The sequence below is a fragment of the Cupressus sempervirens genome, chromosome 6 (assembly GCF_028749045.1).
Source record: "Cupressus sempervirens isolate cs-2001-9-10 chromosome 6, ASM2874904v1, whole genome shotgun sequence".
Taxonomy (NCBI): Eukaryota; Viridiplantae; Streptophyta; class Pinopsida; order Cupressales; family Cupressaceae; genus Cupressus; species Cupressus sempervirens.
The window spans coordinates 295527590-295548277 of record NC_143123.1 but is presented as its reverse complement, the minus strand read 5'-3'; the positions used below and the strand labels follow the sequence as shown (position 1 = coordinate 295548277).

Below are 20688 nucleotides of genomic sequence, written 5' to 3'. Positions count from 1 at the left end.
CAGAATGTTTTAGGAGCAATATCGGGGTCAAATAGGGCTGCCCTTTATCTCCTACTTTGTTTGGTTTATATATTGACAAACTGGAAGAGTGGTTAAACATGCAAAAGGGTGAAGGCATTCAGTTAGGTGAATTTGTTATAAAGCTGCTCCTATATGCGGACGATCTCATTTTAATTGCCAAATCTGCCTGTGGTTTGCAAGATCATCTATCTTCTCTTGAGCGCTTTTGCGGAATGGTGGAGATGCAGGTCAATATCAGCAAGACTAAGGTTATGATTTTCTCTAATAATAAAAAACAACACCAACATGAATTTTATTACAATGGAAGTGTTCTTGAAGAAGTTGCGGAGTATAAATACCTTGGCATCGATTTCAACAAAAAACTAAGCTGGTCTAATTGCGGGTATAAAAAAATATTAGGTGGGTGGAAGGCTTTTTATGCTCTTCAGAATAGGTGCCGTGAAGCAGAGTTGTGGGATTGGAAAACTATTCAAACTTTGTTCGGTCTTCTTGTGCTGCCAGTTGTTGTTTACGGGTGTGAATTATGGGCCAGCAACACTACTATAGCACAATGGAAACAAATCGAAGGAATCCAAAAATGCTTGATCACAAGCAAGTTTAAAATCAAAAGCACTGTTCCATATGATATCATGCTAAGTGTAAAGGGGGCTGCTCCTATTGAGGCACTTGCTATGGTTTGCCTTCTAAGCGATCTAAAAAGAATTGAAAAAATGGAAGAGGATGGATGGCCTAAAGTTGTCTTTAGTGACACACTATGTAAGCGAAAAAGGACATGGATGCAACAAAACATCAAATGGATGAGTAAATGGAATATTCAATTCAATATGTGCCCCACAAATAATAAAGAAATAAAGGTCTTTGTCATGGAGAAATTCTACAAGAGAAATTGGGGAAGCGAGATCGGAAGGAAGAAATTATATTATATAAATGAGTTCAACCCCACTTGTGATCAACTCCAAAAAGCATATATAGGAGCCAACATTTCTTGGAGGGCTAAAATTCTTATTGCTCAGCTGAGAACCAACTCTCACCAACTTCGTTGTGAGATTGGATGTTGGAAGAGGCCAAAAGAGGCTTGGGAAGAGAGAATTTGCAGATTCTGCAATTCTGGGAAAGTGGAAATTGAACAGCACTTCATTTTAGAATGTGAGGCCTACAAGAGTAGTAGAGATAAATTTGCGGACACTATATGTGATAGTTCTTGGCATAACCTATTCAACGAAGAGTACATTGAGCAATTGAGTGGACTCATCATCATCCTGCACAAACAACGAACATTGCTACTTAAGTCTGCTTGAGTTGTCTTGCTGTCCCATAGGCTATTTTTAGCCTCGTGAATGTTAAAATTTTATCTATCTATCTATCTATCTTTTTCATTGTTGAGTTGCTCGTCACGGCACAATAGGAGATGGTGATGTGTCTCTTATAATTTGACATGGCTTCTTTATGTCATGTATTGTTGTCAGCTAGTTTGCCAAAACTGCCTTGCCTCTTTGAATGTCAAAATGAAGACTCTTTATTTTCCGAGTGTTTGGTTCAAAAGAAAAGGAATTTATAGTGGTCTGTTAAGTGTTTTTCAAGTGTTTGATTCAAGAGCAAAGGATTTTACAGTGGTCTGTGAAATCGATTGTAGAGATTGTTTTTGTGACTTGTTAGAGTGGGGTTGTCATTGCACCAAAAGACCGATCTGTTAATGCCTGATACAACCACTCAACTTACACTACATAGGAGGCGGTTAAGCCCTTGTCACGAATCTCGTGGGGAGTGAAACAAATTTCTAACAATCCCCCCCTCAACGTTACCAGAGGGTCTAAGGATTCAAACCTGTGACCAAGCTTTGATACCACTTGTTAGAGTGGAGTTGTCGTTGCACTAAAAGACCGATTTGTCAATGCTTGATACAACCACTCAACTTATAGTACACAGAAGTTGGTTAAGCCCTTGTCATGAATCTCGAGGGGAGCACTGAAAAAATTTCTAACAATCTCCCACTCAGCATTACTTGAGGGTCTAAGGATTCGAACCTGTGACCAAGCTTTGATACCACTTGTTAGAGTGGGGTTGTCGTTGCACTAAAAGGCCGATCTGTCAATCCCTGATACAACTACTCAACTTATATACACAGGAGGCGGTTAAGTCCTTGTCACGAATCTCGAGGGGAGTGCTAAACAAATTTCTAACATGAGTTGTGTAGGGGTTTGTGGGATGTAATTCCCTTCATCTATCAACTTCAATATCTTCACCTGTGAGTGGCCTTGGAGATAAACATAGTTGCAATGAAGAGGTTATTTATTGCCACTAAGATTGTGAACCATTCTTATGGCATCCTCCTCCATACACTATGCTAGATATCTTTTCTAAATATTGTGTGAATTGGATGGAGTTTCCACTTTCACATAGATAAATTTGGATTATTTGTTTCTACCATTTGTGATTTTTCTCGGTCTCATGTTTGTTCTCCTATATGTTATTACCACTATTATTGCATGGAATGCTTGTCTCAACTGTCAACACCTAATGAATTGGTGTTAAATGTGTTGATGGGAAAGAAATTCATGCTTGTTTTCTCTATATTGTAACGCTCAAGTTTAGTGATCGTTGAGATTCATCGTTTTTATTGTTTGCTTGTCTTTTGGTATGTTTGTATGTTATGGATTACTTCTAGTCATCGTGGTCAAGGAATATTTTAGATGCTATATCTAAGTGGCTCTTGTATGACGATTTGACATTATTTTAAATGACTCAGCATCGTTTTTTAGCTTGCTAATGATTCAAGCAAGTTCTTTTGGTGAATATTATTAAAAGAGTCTTAATCTTTTCTTCATTATAATCATCGGTTTTCTCTTCCTAATGTTCTTATTGTCAACATCTTATGGAGGCAGTCACTTTTTTAATTTGACAATTGTGTATTGTTTGCGAAGCTATTTTATGCAATTTGCATTTTTTAAAGTTTGATTTTTATAGTCAGTTGATTGTGTTTGATCCCTAATGCTTTTGGACGAGCAGTAGGGCAGATTGTAGGTGCACAACCAAGTCTGTGTTCTCTCTTTTTCATTGACACTTTCTCTCACCACATTCGATCACATTTGATGGAAGGGAGATTATCTATGCTTGCCTCTATCGATTTTTAAGATATTGCTTAATATCAACTACATCATATGGTGATGTTTTAATTCTCTATGTCAAAGATCGTATTTGAATTTTCTTTTAAAATATATTTCATATGATGTTGGTCCTTTAATTTTGTGTATCGGGATTCATAAATCTTTATGTGCGGTCATTCTCAGGCAATATTCTGTAATGATCTATTCAATCTTCTTGTATTCATGATTTATTATTTGGATTATTCTTGTAGAATAATATATATTTTCTCTTTAGATCTTGTGTCGTATAGAGGATTATTGAATTTTTGATGTATATTTTTTTTTGCTCTAGGTAGAGTTGTTGAGTCTGATGTATATTTTGTTTGGCTTCAATTATTGAATTATTTTTGAGGAAGATTGTGTGCTAATTCCGAGAATCATAGCATTTGTAATCCAATTTGTTTTAGTCAGAGTTTTTGAGATTAGAAGTATTGAATACTCTTGACATAAGCAAGAATTTTGATTTAAATAGCTAAATAAAGGAATCATCTATTTGGTGGATTGGGATCATTCTCAAGGAAGATTAGACTACAAAGATTGTTGATCATAAATTCTTCTTACATCATTAGGAATAATATGCTTTAAACATTGATCTCTACTCAGTTGATTTTATAAGTGTTTAATATCTCTCTCGCTTGCAGGGTGCAATAAGAAGCAATTAGATTAGAATGTTGTCTTGATGGTACATATTTAAAGAGAGATGTTAACCTTCAGAGGGAGGTTGTATCAACTATCTTATTGTTCTTGTAGAATAATATATATTTTCTCTTTAGATCTTGTGTCGTATAGAGGATTATTGAATTTTTGATGTATATTTTTTTTTGTTCTAGGTAGAGTTGTTGAGTCTGATGTATATTTTGTTTGGCTTCAATTATTGAATTATTTTTGAGGAAGATTGTGTGCTAATTCCGAGAATCATAGCATTTGTAAACCAATTTGTTTTAGTCAGAGTTTTTGAGATTAGAAGTATTGAATACTCTTGACATAAGCAAGAATTTTGATTTAAATAGCTAAATAAAGGAATCATCTATTTGGTGGATTGGGATCATTCTCAAGGAAGATTAGACTACAAAGATTGTTGATAATAAATTCTTCTTACATCATTAGGAATAATATGCTTTAAACATTGATCTCTAATCAGTTGATTTTATAAGTGTTTAATATCTCTCTCGCTTGCAGGGTGCAATAAGAAGCAATTAGATTAGAATGTTGTCTTGATGGTACATATTTAAAGAGAGATGTTAACCTTCAGAGGGAGGTTATATGAACTATCTTATTGTGGCAATCAAAGCCATCCTTGCTGAGAGTGAGTCTTTGTTGAGAGAGGATTTTTAATAATTTTTATTCATGTTCGATATGCATTCTTCTTTGGGAGAAGATCGAGGTGAAAGCCAACATTCCACCCTTTGTGAGTGGGTATGGTGGACCATCCTCTGTGAGTAGGATGGTGGAAATGCATCCTTCTCTGGGAGAAGATTGAGGTGAAAGCCCTTGATCCACCTTTTGTGAGTAGGCATGGTGGAAATGCATTCTTCTCTGCAAGAAGGTTGAGGTGAAAGCTTGTGTTTAACCCTCTGCAAGTAGGCATGGTGGAAGTCACGTGTGTGACTTAATGATTTCAATTTAATGTGCTTATTATGGTGAATCATGTTATGATGATATAACATGTGTTTATGAGAATATATGTGATATTGACTTCTTTGGTTGCAGTTGTGTAAACATGCCATACTAAAGATCTCTTAGGGTGGAAGTCATGTGTGTGACTTCACGATTTTAATTTTATGTGCTTATTCTGTTGAATCATGTTATGATGAGATAACATGTGTTTATGAGAATATCTATGATATTGACATCTTTGGTTGTAGTTGTGTAAGCATGCCATACTAAAGATCTCTCATGGTGGAAGTCATGTGTGTGACTTCATTAATGTGCTTATGAAGTAAATATGGGGAATAATGTTATGATGAGATAACATGTGTTTATAAGAATATATGTGATATTGACATCTTTGGTTGCAGTTGTGTAAGCATGTCATACTAAAGATCTCTCTCTTGCTAAGAGGAGGTGTTGAAGTTTGTAGCTACAATAGAGATCTTTATCTCTGATTTTATGAAAAAGCGTTATGATGGTTATGGTCATCTTTAATTGAAGAAGACATTTTGTAATAATATTTTGAAATTATATAATATAAAGAGATGTGTCATGTGCCATGTGATGAGGCATGCGTATGGAAATATGAAGTGTTGAATATTTTGAAATATGGAGTCTTGTATTTGAAATTTGAAGAGACCTTTGTGTGTATATGAAGAGTCTCATTCTCAAATCTATTTATCTAATTGCTTAGTGTATTGTAAGAAATCAAGTGAAAGATTTGTGCTTGAACATTTTAGTAGCAATAAAAGAGATATTTTGTTGGTGTGGCTGGGTTTTTCCCTGCAAGCGGAAGGGTTTTCCTAGGATAATTTCTTGTGTCTTTTGTGCCTTCCTTCTCTACTTTTCTAATTGATGTTTACCTAATTTTCTGGGCAAAACATTAACAGAAACAAACCTGGAATTTAAAAGAGCTTGTGGGAGACGATTCACCCATCCACGCAAACTTTAGCAAACAGAAATACTGTCATAGGTTAGTGATTGTGAAATGCTATCACAGGCGTGAGTGATTGTGAAATGCCATTGCAAGGGTGAGTGACTGTAAAATGCTGTCGCATGTGGCTATGACTGTGAAATGTTTACAAAAATGCTGTTACCATTGTTGCAAACAAAAATATTGTTGCGGCTAGAAAAAACCCTAAACAAACTTACATTTATAACTTTTTCTAGGCACAATTTTGACTTCATGTTTGACTGAGATTTTAGGATAAAAACTGTGCAACTTTCATGATTTTTTCTAGTTAAAATTACCGCGGGTTTATCAATGAATCCCTCCCAAGTTTATCTGTGATAATATCAGGAGGACACTCTTGATATTTCACAATTTTCGTATGAGATTTTCAACTATGGCTGGACTATTAGTCAATCCAAATGGCATGACTAGAAACTTGTGTATAACGTGGCAACAAAAGGCAGTTTTCTTAACACTTTCCTCTTGTACGCAAATAATGGTAGCCCAATCTCACATCAATCTTAGAAAAATAACATGCACCATGTAGCTCATCAATTAATTCATCAATGCGTTGAATTGGATACCTATTTTTGATCAGCTCCTTATTTAACATGGTACCCCGATCTCATATCAAACTTTGAAAAATAACATGCACCACGCAGCTCATGAAATTAATTCCTGAATGTGTGAAATTGGATATCTAGTTTTGATTGTCTCCTTATTTAACAATCTGTAGTCAATGCACATTCACATTGTTCCATCTTTCTTTTTAACCAAAACCACTGAAGAAGCAAAGGGACTCTTGGCTTTATGTGTCCCTCTTTCAACAATTCTTTGATAACCTTTTTGATTTCATCTTTATGCCTTTTGAAGTGTCTATAGGGAGTAGAATAATTGGTTTAGATCCTATTGGGGCTCTAAATTTGGGCAAAACATAAGCAAAAAATCTTATATGCAGCCCTTGGATTCCTATGCCAAATGAGAAAAGTCTTCATGTCATAATGTTTTTCACCAATGACTAAATGTGTGCTCTTATTGTGAACTTCCTACAGTCAGTTCTGAAGTATATACCATATGTTGAAGATTTCAAGAATACACATATGTTCACCTAATTTGCAAATAAAAAATAATCCTAAATGACCATATTTGAAATTCAATATTTCCGTACATATGAATCCTTATGGCTACCCATTTATTTCTTTCTACAAAGTTCCTATGTTCCAAATTTCAGATTCATTTGATTTCATCTGTTAATTTTCCCGTATGCATTTTTCTAAAATATATCATCTTCAAATAAAATTTCTTCTAAGTAGTCAACTTTACAAACCTATATTTCATTACCAGTCTACTGCCATACTCAAATAACTTTCTCCTTTAATTGCCTTCACACTTATAGATTCATGTTTCTATTCGTGGAGCCCCATTGATCTATTTAATATTTTTCCCAAACCTAATCTATTTATACATTTTATTATTTTGATGCTACAAATGCATCAAAATAGCCTTCTGTATAAACTAATATTTTCTACCCAGGCCACCTCCCCATCAAACTGGTGATTCCATGGCCCTATCCATTCATTTAGTAGCTTTCACAGAGCAACACCGAGTGGAATCTATAAGAGTTTATTACAAGAGGTTGCAGAAAAGGGGAGCATCAACCTTATATTGAAGCCAAAGACAACTGTCTCGCATCAGAAGTTCAAAAAGGCTCCCACGCCATTCACAAAGACAAAATAAAAAATGTTGGGCTTAATAGCATTCTTGGGAGTCACTGCATTGAGGAATTTCAATAGAAGAAGATGACAAACTGCAGTTTGACAACACTTAACGATACCTGGGCATCATAATGCCTTATTGTGACAGTGATAATAATAAAATATGTTTCTACAGGTGTACAGTGACATTTACTGGGATATTTGATGACACATCGAAATTGTTTGGTCATAAAAAGATAAAATGGCGATGTTGGAGATGAATCATCCATATAAATTTTAAAGAAGCCAATCTTATTTCAGAAAACAATGCGATAGAGGTGAGAAGTTTGAAGATTGTGGCATATATGAGGCAGTGATTCTACATTGTTCCATCGGTCTTCATAATGCAACAGCTGTTGTGAAAGTATATTTGACGAGTGACAATTAAGGCAGCACATATTTGAAAGACAGCAAACTCATAGTGTGTACACAGCAAATCTGAAGTAGCTAGCAACCATATGTGTTACAGATGAGACAGACACTAATATTCTTGACGAAGAAAAAAATAATAGCGCCAACGCATTAGTAGAGCAATTTCTGGAAGCTAAGCCTGAGGAAGAAGATGATTTAGACGAGCCCGATGAAAAATCAAATAAAGGAACGCTGAGTATCATGACTATCAGCAATGAATTAATAACAATAAAGAAGGCCCAATAAAACATGAAATCATCATTGAGTACCATGGATTGCATGTGCAGAATTGAATTATGTAACCGATACTTTTAAGCAGCGTAAGAAGAGGATAAACGAATGTCATTATCATTCCTCTAAACAGCCGGCAATAGAAAGACAAATGAAGCCCGATAAAGACAGGAGTGAATCTTAATTTAGTAAAGATAAGAGAAGAGGTGCATACCTCTGGAGTTATATACATCACAGGCATTCCAGCTGTACGGAATGGGTCAACAGTGTTCATTCCCAATTAATAAGCATATATCAAAGTTTCAAACTATTAAAGACTAAGACAGATCTGGTTGATCATGAGGATAGGATTTTCATTGATTAATATGGAGGAAATAATAATTAAAAGAAAGCCCATTCAAAGTAATGCTCGTCTGTTATATTTTGAACAGTTAAGAATAATTAATTATTAAATAAAGAGATATGACTTTTTGAAAAGTCACACTCTCCTTTGAATAGTGTATAAATGAAGAATATTTCATTTGAAAATAGGAGTCAGGAAAAAAAAGAGATATATTTGCAATAAAAACTTTATAAGAGATACAGTTTTTGTAAGGAGGAAAATGAATCATAAAGCATGACTTGTAATTTAAATTAAATATTATATATTTTAATGATTAATAAAAAACCCTCTTTTGTTTATGTTTATCTGAGGCAAAGACATTAAAATTACAGTGTGGATATGTCTTTTATGATTAAAGAGATTATTGAATCATTCCGAGAAGGCTTTTTTTACATTAGATTTTTCTGCATTCTTTGTTCGACAATCAGGGGTATTGTAAAATAATAGGTGTTTCCTCATCTTTGTCTAATCGGACTTCCAGCCAGAGAAGTTAAATTCCTTTTGGACTAACAGAGATTTGCATATAAGATTTGTCTTTTGTAGAGCACAAGAGTAATTGAAGATATTTAAATACACATTGTCTCATAATGTTGTACGTAATAACCCTTGTTCTAGTTGACTCTGTTGCCTGGATAAGTAGAGGCACCAGTCTTTTAAAATCATTGAAATATAGTTATTGGATTTATAGTTGAAGTCAGCAATCTATATACTTCCTTCTTGCAAGCATCTAATCAATTATTGATAACTTTACTTAAAATCAACCAAAATCAACCATTTCAAGCAATCATATAACTTCATATTGATTGAGTTTGAGGACCTTGCCAGCCCAAGAACTTACCAAGTTTAAATTCGTTACACAAAAGCTTTGACCAAGGTGATCAAGTTCAAGGTGAAGGTCTACCCGCTTAGGTGTAGCGAAGCCTAAAGTGCAGGGGAATTGAAGTCATTCTTGTTTGTTGGCTAGAACTGATTGGGGAATCCTATCGGAGAATTGGCAAAGCTTCTGGATTTCCAATCTATGGTTTTGGGAACCAACAAATTCCTTTTCAAGTTCTATAATATGCCCAATACCCCTATTTGGTGGTTTCTCATGTGGGATATTGTTGAAAACCTTGTTCTATTTAGTTAACAACACATCAACATCTGGATGATAAGTCCTCTTTTGCTGTTCCGAATCAGAAGGCATAATAACATATTCAGCTATCCACTCTACTTGGTCATGTCTAATCAATCTTTCCGTCCTCTGAAGGATACCACCCATGACCCACCATTTTTCATTCCCCTTTGAAGAATTTTCTTACCATCTACTTCAAATTTCATATCCATAGTCTGTAAATATATTTTAAACTAACCAATAGATTGTAACCACTGGAATACAGGCATTGCATCTAAATCAACCATACACACAACATATAAATCATCTCTCAATACATTCTCCACCAGCTGAATACACAAATTTGGGGTTTGCCTAGTGCAAGAGACAGTGAATCCATTAGCAACCACTAGCTTAAAGCTTTCAAATTCTTGTATTTTTAATCCTTATCTTGCCACCACATCCTCATCAATTTAATTTTGTGTTGACCTTGGTCAATGAGAGTGATTATGCGCTCTACCCACATAACACTCCTCTAACTTTGAAGGATCCTATTTTCTGCAAGCTATAGATAATTGTGCCAGAACACTACCATTTGTTTTTTTTTGAGACTCTTATAATGAAATTTCTTCCTCACTTGCCTCTGACTCAGTTTGCTATTCTGGATTTTTCAAACTTGATCGAGGGGCTGTAAAGTATTCAATTTGTTTTGCTTTGGTTTTGATTGCACACTTGTGAGTTGGATCCCATGGTTATCTATGTTGGAAGCATAATTTCTTCCAAAGCCATTGATTTGATCATCATCAAGCCTTGGTGGTGTCTTTTTGTTTTGTTTGAATATTTATGGGAATGTTCTATTCTCTTTCCCTTTTATGATGACAATTTCTTGACTGAAATTTACTTCTAGATGTAGAAGTATCCATATCCCAAGCTCGTTTATTTGCTTCTGTAAGGTGGATGGGTTGAAACTTGAAAGCTTTTAGCCCACCTCTTTGCCACTCTTGATTTTGAAGACTTGTATGATGAAATTTCTTCCTCACTTGTCTCTGACTCATTTCGCTGTTCTGGATTTTTCAAACTTGATTGAGGGGCCATAAAGTACTCAATGTGTTTTTCTTTGGTTTTGATTACACACTTGTGAGTTGGATCCCATGGTTTTCTACATTGGAAGCATAATGTCTTCCAAGATCATTGATTTGATTGTCATCAAGCCTTGGGAGTGTCTTTTTGTTTTGTTTCAATATTAGTGGGAACGTTCTATTCTCTTTTCTTTTTATGATGAAAATTTATTGACTGAAATTTACTTCTAGATGTAGAAGTTTCCATGTCCCAAGCTCGTTTATTTGCTTCCTGTAAGGTGGATGGGTTGAAAGCAAAGTTGCATGGAAATGGATACGGATACGGTATTGGGTACGAATATGGCCATTTTTTAAGATCACCAATATGGATACGGCTGGACACAACATTAATAAATAAAACATACACATAATTTTAACATAGTTTATCAGTGTTATTATAAGAGATCTTCATTACTTCAAAAGCGATATTGACACATAAATATTTATAAGTTAACACTTCACAATATGTAAAGATACTAGAGTTGCATTAGAAGATAACCCAGAAAATGGGTTGCTGAAATAGATAAACATTTTATTTGTCTTTCTCATTTGGTGCAGGTTTTGTTTAAACCATTTTTTGTAAAATTGCTTTAATAAAGTTTTTTTGAAATCAAATTTGGGAAGAGTTATGCCAAATCTTTTGAAAAATCAAATCCCATTGTATTTGGAATGGTTGGAAAATCAAGTTTTTTAAGGCAGACATGGGTACAATATTTGACATGTATCCGGGCAGTATCGGATATGTTTCCAAATTGGATACGGGGATACGAGCTCCCAAGGATGGACAGAGGAGTTTCTGGCAACTTTGGTCGAAAGCTTTTAGTCCACCCCTGTTTTCAACTCTTGATTTTGAAGCCTACAAAGCCACATCCTCTATGTGGTCTAATCCATTCTCAGAAAACTAGATAATCTGGGGAAGACATCTCAAGCTGAATGTCAGCACCCAAAACTTGCCAGTCTGTCCAAACTTGTCTGTGAAACTCTTGTTTTGTAGGTTCATTTGCAGCCAATAAATTAATCACTTAGTGAAAAGTTGGCATATGCGGTCTTGAGTTGGCTGTAGAACTAGAGCTCTTGGCTGTCCATTCCCCATTATTTGTTGAACCCTGTCCAATATTTCCATTGTTTCCATTTTGTTCTGCATTCCCCTTGTTGCCATTGTTTCCAATGTTTTGTATCAATTGAGTAAACATTTGTGTCATTTTCTGATGTGACCAAGTCATCATGTTTATCATCTCCCTTTGAGCTCTAGCCAATTTACCTATTGTATGTTTAATGCCATTAGTCTCTGCTCTTCTTTCACCACCTCCAAAAGGATCTTTGATGTTATGTGCATCTCTATCTTGCATTGTTCCTCCAATAATTTCAATTATCTCAATCACTGTTTGGTATTTTAAGTATGGATTTGATTTGTTTCTCTCGAGATAATAACTATGAGTACTTGGACACATACCCCTTTCCAAACAGGCTGCAAGATTCAATACTGTGCTCTGATAACACTGTAAAATGCTACCCCATATCTCTCAGGATTATTTTCCCTTTGGTTTCTAAATCTAAACAAAAATAATATGCTAGTCTGAATGAATTATTTTGAACAGCCTTGCACGAAATCTCATAACATACGAAGTCTAAATAGTAAGAGATAAGAACTCTATATTTTTATAAACTTACATTACAAATACCTAGATATAAGTCTGATATTTTTCCATTTCTACGGCACCTCCAGGCAACATATAGAACAGAATTTCTGTTACAATGAAGATGGAATTGTTCTCTAACCTGTTATTCTATCTTCAGCAACCTGGAAACTTGCCAGCTGCTTTTACAGAGACTTTTTTTTATTACATTATACCCTAGTCCACATGTGTCAGCATGCAAACAATTGATGCAGTAAGCATAAGTAATCTCTTATTATATTGCTCAGTGCGGAGAATTTTTCCTCAATGTTTAGCCACTGAATAAGCACCGGATTAAAGAAGTGAAATATTGACTTCAGTTAGTCAACTTTGAAACAACAGATATATCCACAAGTGGGTAGGAACGCCATATCTATAGAGGGGGCTTTGGCAAGATCAGAAAGAGAATGGAAGGGAATGGCATATCTATAGGAAACAGCAAGATGAAGGAAAGATATGTGAGATGACGAGTCAAAAGAAAACCACAATACAAGCAACCTCTGTTATGGTATTCAATTAACTTCCAGAACTCTCACCCATGTCTTTTCCTGAACTCCTAGAGAGTCTGCTCTTTACGGTACCCCACAAAATGGATTTAGTGTGAATTTCTTCCAATGTCAAAGATACGATGCCCAAGTTCCACGTTTCTGTTCAATGGATTGAGTGGTTTGTTTGATACAGCTGAAACCTGCTAATGCAAGATTCACCACTAATATTTGTGTCCTGCAATCTAAATGAGATGCATATTGTACCCAGTCACGTCAATATTGGGTCTCCAAGGAAATTTTGGAGTCTCATCTACCCATAGAACACAGACACTTCACAGTTAACATGAACACTATGAATTCCCTTAAGCCAACCTTATCACCTTGATGAATCCTCTGCAATTTCTGCAATTTCCCTGTCCAAATTCTCAATTCCAGACTGCCCCCCACTGGAAACAGCTTACTCCTTTTTACCTGACCTCCAAATGCAATTGCCAGGAATACTTTTAATTCCCTTTTTTTCCAAATTTTCCCTTAACTGACATGACAGAAAATAATACTTCACCCTTTTAAATAACTATATAAGTGCAAGTGAAATATTAATATTTTAATTAAATGCTAATGTAGGGACAACTTAGCATTAAATAAAAAAATTACTTTAGTAGCCTCATTAATAAGGAGGGACATAACTCATTCTCTGTCATGCATATTGTTGATTTCTTTTCTGGTTAACTCCGATAAATTATCTCAAAACAAGTGGAATCTGCAAAGCAAGAATTACTATATACCATGTACATGAACACATTCTTGCTTTCTTGTGATATATATTTATATTTATTTATTTATATATTTATATACTTGTGTTTATGGGCAAGCTATGAAAAGTTCTCACAAAATGTAAACTTTTGAATGCAAGAATCGCTAAGTCAGTGTGGCATGTTTGGAATGAATGGATATGACTTTACATTTAAATTATTACATTGTCAATTCAATCAGGAGTCACTGGATTTTCTATTGCTAGTGTGTATGATTTCTGGCAGTGAGAGTTTTTTGGCATTATTATTTCTCATTGACTCCTGGATTATCTATTGCTAGTGTGTAGGAGTTCTGGCAATGAATTAGTTTTTGGGCATTCTCATATCTCATTTTTTTCAACAGTCAATCCATGGAAATAATGCACAGAATCTCCTGGAACTTCATGTGTAAGGAATCCTTGTGGTGATTGTTTACTGTGCACTTATATCCATGTAATATGGTATGCTTTTTTCTCTCATTGGTCTATCATAGAGCATTCCTTCTGCCTGAATATGAATGCTGAATGTCAGGCGCCATATCTTGTACTAACATTATCAGTTGTCACTGAATGTGTCATGTGTTTAAATGCAAAGACTTTAGCAGCTTGTTAGGATGCAACATATAATCATGCAATGCATACCAACTTACAGGTGTATTGATGGATTTTTTTTCTTGTAGTTATGAGTTGCTACTTCCTAGATCAACTATAACAATATCTTCTTTCCAGGTGAGGTTGTGCAGAGAAAAAACAACAGGACATGTTTATGCAATGAAAAAGCTCAAGAAGTCAGAGATGCTTCGTAGAGGCCAGGTTATATCTACATACTGTGCTTTTTTTCATATGAGAGTGTTGCACTATACCTTTTTGATGCAGTTATATCCTGACTGTATCTTTTGAATTTTGTATAGGTGGAGCATGTCAAGGCTGAGAGGAATCTTCTTGCTGAGGTAGACAGTACTTGCATTGTTAAACTCTACTGCTCTTTCCAAGATGATGAATATCTGTACCTCATAATGGAATATTTGCCCGGAGGAGATATGATGACATTGCTGATGCGGAAGGATACTTTGACGGAAGATGAGGCAAGGTTTTATGTTGGACAGACAGTCTTGGCCATTGAATCGATCCACAAACACAATTATATTCACAGGTTTACTTCATGTTTCCATTATTTCCAGTTTGGTCATATAGGGGAGAGGACTGTTTGTGAAACAAGAGAATCACCTTTTTCTTTGTACCTCACATTTGGCAGGGATATTAAACCAGATAACTTATTACTCGACAAGTATGGACATATGAAGCTGTCAGATTTTGGCTTATGTAAACCATTGGACTGCAGCAATTTGCCTACTCTCCATGAAAATGAATCTACAACTGCAAACAACCTAAAAGAAGTTTTAGTTCTGGATGGTCGTTCAAATGCATCATCCACTCCCAAACGGACTCAGCAGGAGCAGCTTGAACACTGGCAACGAAACAGACGGATGCTGGTAATGACTCTTATTGTTTACGTGAAGCATATTACATATTCCAAGTAACATAACTATGTGGTGTAAACAATTTGGCTTTAAGCAGTTGGAAAAGGCCTCATTATTTTGCCATATTCTATTTTTGACAAAATGGCCACATTACAGATCTTATTTTGTAAGTTAAGACTTCTGAACACCTTATCTTGTCCTATGTAGTCATGGACCTTTTTGAAGTTTCACATATCTTATCTCTTACATATTCAAGGCTAACTTTTGCATTGTCTTTTAGATAATTAAATAGTACCATGAGCATCAAACAAGAAGTCTTGTGTTCATCTTCCACATTTCTTAATCAATGCTACTGACGCAAGACTGAATTGATTGACTTCTATCACCTCAGTCCTTCCAATCTATTATTAGTTGAAAGGAGAGGCTTTTTATAATTTTATGCAGTGCAGAACTGATTGGTAAGCTTCTCCAAGAAACATTTGTGTGTGCAATCCTAGTAGCTATCTATGAGAGAGAATGGGAAAAATGGAAATTAAATTATACAGAGGATAAAGCCATAAAGGGAAGAAGTAAAAATAGAGAAAAACTGGTAAAGGCAACTTCAAGCGATACAAATCTTAAAAGGGAATTAGTAAGATTAAGTTATCTACCTAAGATGTAAGAGTAAAAAAGGAGGAAGTGGCAAATTGAAGTTATTTATGTCATATGTGATATACAAAACAATAAAAGATGACAACTGATCTGAAAGTGCCTCTAAGCCTTAAAGAAGATCTCGTGCTTTGATTAGTAGTGTGTTAATATTTGGTGGGAGATTAGTCCATGGTCAAGTGTAGTGCCTATACTATCATTGGAGTTATACTGTTATTGTGACTTATGTTGATGTGCATAAAATGCCGATTTCAGTCATAAACTAGCTTATACCAAAGGTTCCATGTGGCTGAGATTTTGTTTCTACTTTTGTTCTCTTATGCTCAACTGTTCGATATTGTAGCAAATTCAAGCTCAGATTTAGATTATAACAGCATGGCTTTTTCATATGTTATTGACATGGGACATCGGATGAGCTCTTCTTTTAAGCTTGGTTAGTCAGAAGTTTTACTGCATTTAATTTCTTCTACTTTCCACTTGAATGGTTATTTGTTTTGTGATAATTACGTCATAGGCGTTTCCCTATATGAGGTCCATGGCCTGTTTTTTCACATCAACGATAGATAGTTGCTTTAACGGGGTGGACAACCGTAGGATATATCCCTGCTGTCCATTTTTCATCCACACCATTCGCTCCTCTGTTATGATTGATTTATTTGGTTTATCCGCTTGTCGTATATACGTGAAATCACAAAGCCTTGCCAATTCCACACGTACAATCTGAAATAAATATCTTCAGAGGTTGGATAAAAATAGCAAATATAACAAAAATTGATCTACTTTCAAATGAATACATTACATTATCCACCACGAAACAATCTTGATTGTTGAAGGATTCTATTAATTGAGAAATAAAACGGAATTAGAAATGATAATAATCTATGTTCCACAAATATGGGCTAAGATGCAGCGATGGTATATTCTTCTGCACTTTAAATGGTCCCAATTCCAACACTGCGCCATATGCAATGGATGAGCAGCCCGGTCTTGCAAGGGTTACAAAAGTCCAAATTGTTGTAAATATTAGAACCCCGATTTTCAGACAATAAATAAATTGAGAATGTTTCAATGAGCAAAAATGAAGATGTTAATAAGATTGATTATACCTCCATTCAGCCAAAGAACAAGAGGCCTTTCTGACGGATTTGTCACAGCTTCGAAGAACTAGTAAAATAGAGACTTCTTTCATTAATGCTCACATACCTGCATATTGAGCAAAGCTTACAGGGCTCGGCCTGGGAGGCTTTTCATTCTGTCTTCTTCTTTAGCGATTCCATTGCACCCGTTCACCAGCAAAAACAAAGCCAAAATAAGAGATAGTGGTCGCCATGAATAAGCAATCTTTTGTTTGAATTTGTAATGGTAAATGTTGCCCTACAAGATAATTTTCTATCCAATCACTCTTGATGGAATATTGCATCAGAGAAACCTCGTATCTGCTGGAATCTGCGTGCTTCTCTGTTCAATTGATCTGGAAATCACACCAGTTGATGCAAGCCAATGGTTACTCACCTTTGTGACACTATGGGATTGTTTTGATTTGATTCAATGTTTGAAAAAAAGTCCAAGGTATCCTCTGAGAATACGATGGTTTTTGACGGGCTGGTCCCTAGCTCATGACGAGGACTGACTATAGTGTCACACATTTCATGATACAACATCAAGTATAGCGTGAAGGTTGCATATCCTGTTTACAATAACTTAATTCGTGTTTTTTGGCAGTAACCTTCCTAGAAAGTACTTTCTGCACTGTCAATTTTCACTGTTACATGAAAATGCAGGCGAATGTATCTCCCATGTCACATCTGCAACATATCTAGTCCCTCCATGTGGGCCTAGAGAGAGCACGTGATATGGTGGAGAGGGAATATTTTGGTTCTGTCTTTGGTTAGCTTGTTGAAACGTGGTAATCTGATTCACCCACCTTATCAGTCTTCCATTTTCTTAGCTTACAAATAAACTTTCCTAGTCACTTTTCTTGTTGGCATTAAGTGGCAAAATTTAAATAGAAGAAAATTATGATTTATAATTATGTTGAAAGCATTTCTTTGTTTGAAGTGACAGACCTGTTTTTCAAAATCAATGGTTGAGAATGCATAAAGAGGATGGGCACCATCAGGAATATCATAAAAGATCGAAAGAGGAGAAGGAAGAGAGATTAATAGAGATATATGGATGGTGTGATGGATTAATAGAGAGATAAAAAGATAAGGAGATGTATAGGGAGATGAGGAAGGCATAGATGAATGGATAGATAGAGAGACATCAAACATAGACAAGCATGTATATACAAATATATATGAGAATGGGGAGAGATAATGAGTGAGAGACAAAAATATGGGAGATAGATGGAGGGAGGGAGAAAAACATAGAGAATTTTGTAAAAGATAAAGATACATGACCATCTAAATGGGGGAGATATATTATGGATAGAGGGATGGAGAGATTAAAAATAGAGATATGGATAGAGGAAGATGTGATGGGAGAAATACAAAGATGTAAAGATTCAAAAGTATATGAACAGGGGTCATGGAGAGAGATGGACAGACAAAGAGGGATATTTTTTGAGATATGGAGGGGGAGGAGGAAGATATAGATAGAGATGAATATAGAGTGAGAGGATGGGAGAGAGATTGAGATGTAAAGATAGACATAGATCTAGTAAGATACATAGGGATAGATAGAAAGGAAGAGATAGAAAGAGCTATAGATGGTGAGATAGAGTGGTAAAGAGATAAGGAGATATTGAGAGGACGAGATTAAAAATGAGTTGAATACATGGTTGACCTTTCATACATCTACGACGTACCCATTGCACACTAAGGTGCGATTGCTAGTTATAATAAACTACAATAGCCTTATAGCTTGGCTTTAGTATAAAGGAAAACAAAAAGAGCTGAAATTGTTTGAAATGGAAAAATCAGTATCATAGTAGATTAGATGCTTTGCAGATAGTAATTTCTTGGACTAGAGATACTGTTGAATTTCTTTGAACCTATAATGTGATGTTAGCTTGTTGAGAGATGTAATGTGGGAAAGGTCATTGTTGATTTAGTTAGAGAGCTTAAATGAAGTTTTGCTTGAGGTTTTTGAAATTAGTGACCTAGAGGATGAAGCCATTTCGGTGTAGGGGTCGATTTATTGAAGTGCTTTTCACCAGTTGTGTTTTTGGCAATATTAATGGGGATTAAATCTGCTTGCCATTGAATTTGGATGGTCCAATGTTTGAATGCAACATTCACTAGCTTGGTGGGATGCCAAAACCTTATAAATGGGAAAGGGATCTATCTTTCACATCTTTACATTATTTGATTTTGTGGCATTATAGAGCTATTGCACTTGAACATAGTTCTATGTTCATACAAACATCCAACATATATGGGTTGAAAAGTTTGTCAAAATGCAAGATGCTAATTGTTATGTCTTAACAATTGTAGTGGCCCCTAAATGGCATCAATTTTTCTTTTGAGTAAAAATTAATAATAGTATATGTCTTCTTTTGTTATCAATGGAATTTGGATCACAGTTACAATACTCAGACTCATTGTGGACTTGACAAATTGATTTTTAGTTAGACTCAGATCGTAGCAAAAACTCAGCAAGGACCCAACTAATTGAAAAACACAAGAATTCCAAAGATTTTCAAGGATTTAAGTTTATCTCATGCATCATTTAATTAGTTAACATCAAAGACACAATAATTGATATAAATAGGAGCTACTTTGCGCACATACACATGTTTATATTGATCACATAAGGTACTAAGTAGAAATGCAAATTTTTAAAGGAAATAAGTTAAACTAAATAACACAAGAAATATAAATAGTGTCACTATCAAATGTCTACAATATTCATGGAATATGAAATTCATAAAATCAAAATATCAAAATAAAATCTAGAGCCTAGAAGACTAAGGCCCAAAGTAGGCTATATCAGTGACTAGTTGACCCTGCAACCTTCCTATGTGGATGCCTAAAATAGGTCATGAAGATTCTCTCAGTATGTCCGAGGCTAAACTTCAGTGGCATTCTCATCATCCCTAGATCCCTTGTTCTCAGCCTTGAAGGTCCTCCAATGGGTCTACTTGTGCACTAGCCTCTTCCTCTGCCATCACCACTTCCTATGCCTGTCAGTCCACTTGATCAACCCATTTCATGTCTTCATTATTGAAGATAGGATTATCAATCTCAGTGTCCCACACTGCTTGTGGATCAACCTCCTCTAAAATGATAGGAGACGTGTCACTGCCCAAATCTGTCTATGATAGAGGTGAAAGTTGTAGTGAGCTAATGCAAGATCGTTCACCATTTTCATTGCCAACTTGTTGCGCTTCTTCAATTGTATATGCCTGAACATACTCCAACTGCACTTGCATTCTAAAGCACTACATGATTGGCTCAAGATACGAATTGCAATCCTTTGTAGATTTGGCATTGAAGCACCAAACATCTCCCACCATGCATTTAAAACAAGAAAATTTGAAAATCAATTCTATAACTTTGACTTTTCCAACGTAAAATGGTAATAGGATTAGAAATTAGAATCATAGATTTTTACTTGGCATTAGTAGTGTCTGATTTTTCTTGTATAAGTCTCATGAGAAAAAGTCTTTTTGTGAATTCCTATACATTTCCATGTTGCGGACTACATTTGCTCCAACTGTTCAATTATGCGACATTCGCTCCACAACATCATTGAGCCCACCCAACACCTCATCATCGACCTTAAAACCTAGGCTAAATTGGAATGTGGGATTAAGGTAGTGGGCAACTACATGTATAGGCTTCTGAAGCAGATTATGATATTTTACGACATCCCATGTGGGACCATATTTTAGCTCAATTCCTTGC

At 35.4% G+C, this 20688-nt stretch overlaps 1 protein-coding gene across 2 annotated transcripts in view; it reads left to right on the top strand.

Annotated features, from left to right (window-relative positions):
* LOC149552378 (uncharacterized) overlaps nucleotides 1-20688 on the top strand; it is a 96471-nt gene that overhangs the window by 14252 nt on the left and 61531 nt on the right. For both annotated transcript variants that reach the window (XM_089787917.1, XM_089787918.1), the window contains exons 3-5: nucleotides 14439-14522; nucleotides 14621-14862; nucleotides 14965-15202. In XM_089787917.1, coding sequence (XP_089644043.1) covers nucleotides 14439-14522; nucleotides 14621-14862; nucleotides 14965-15202 — 564 coding nt within the window. The remainder of the gene's footprint in view (nucleotides 1-14438; nucleotides 14523-14620; nucleotides 14863-14964; nucleotides 15203-20688) is intronic.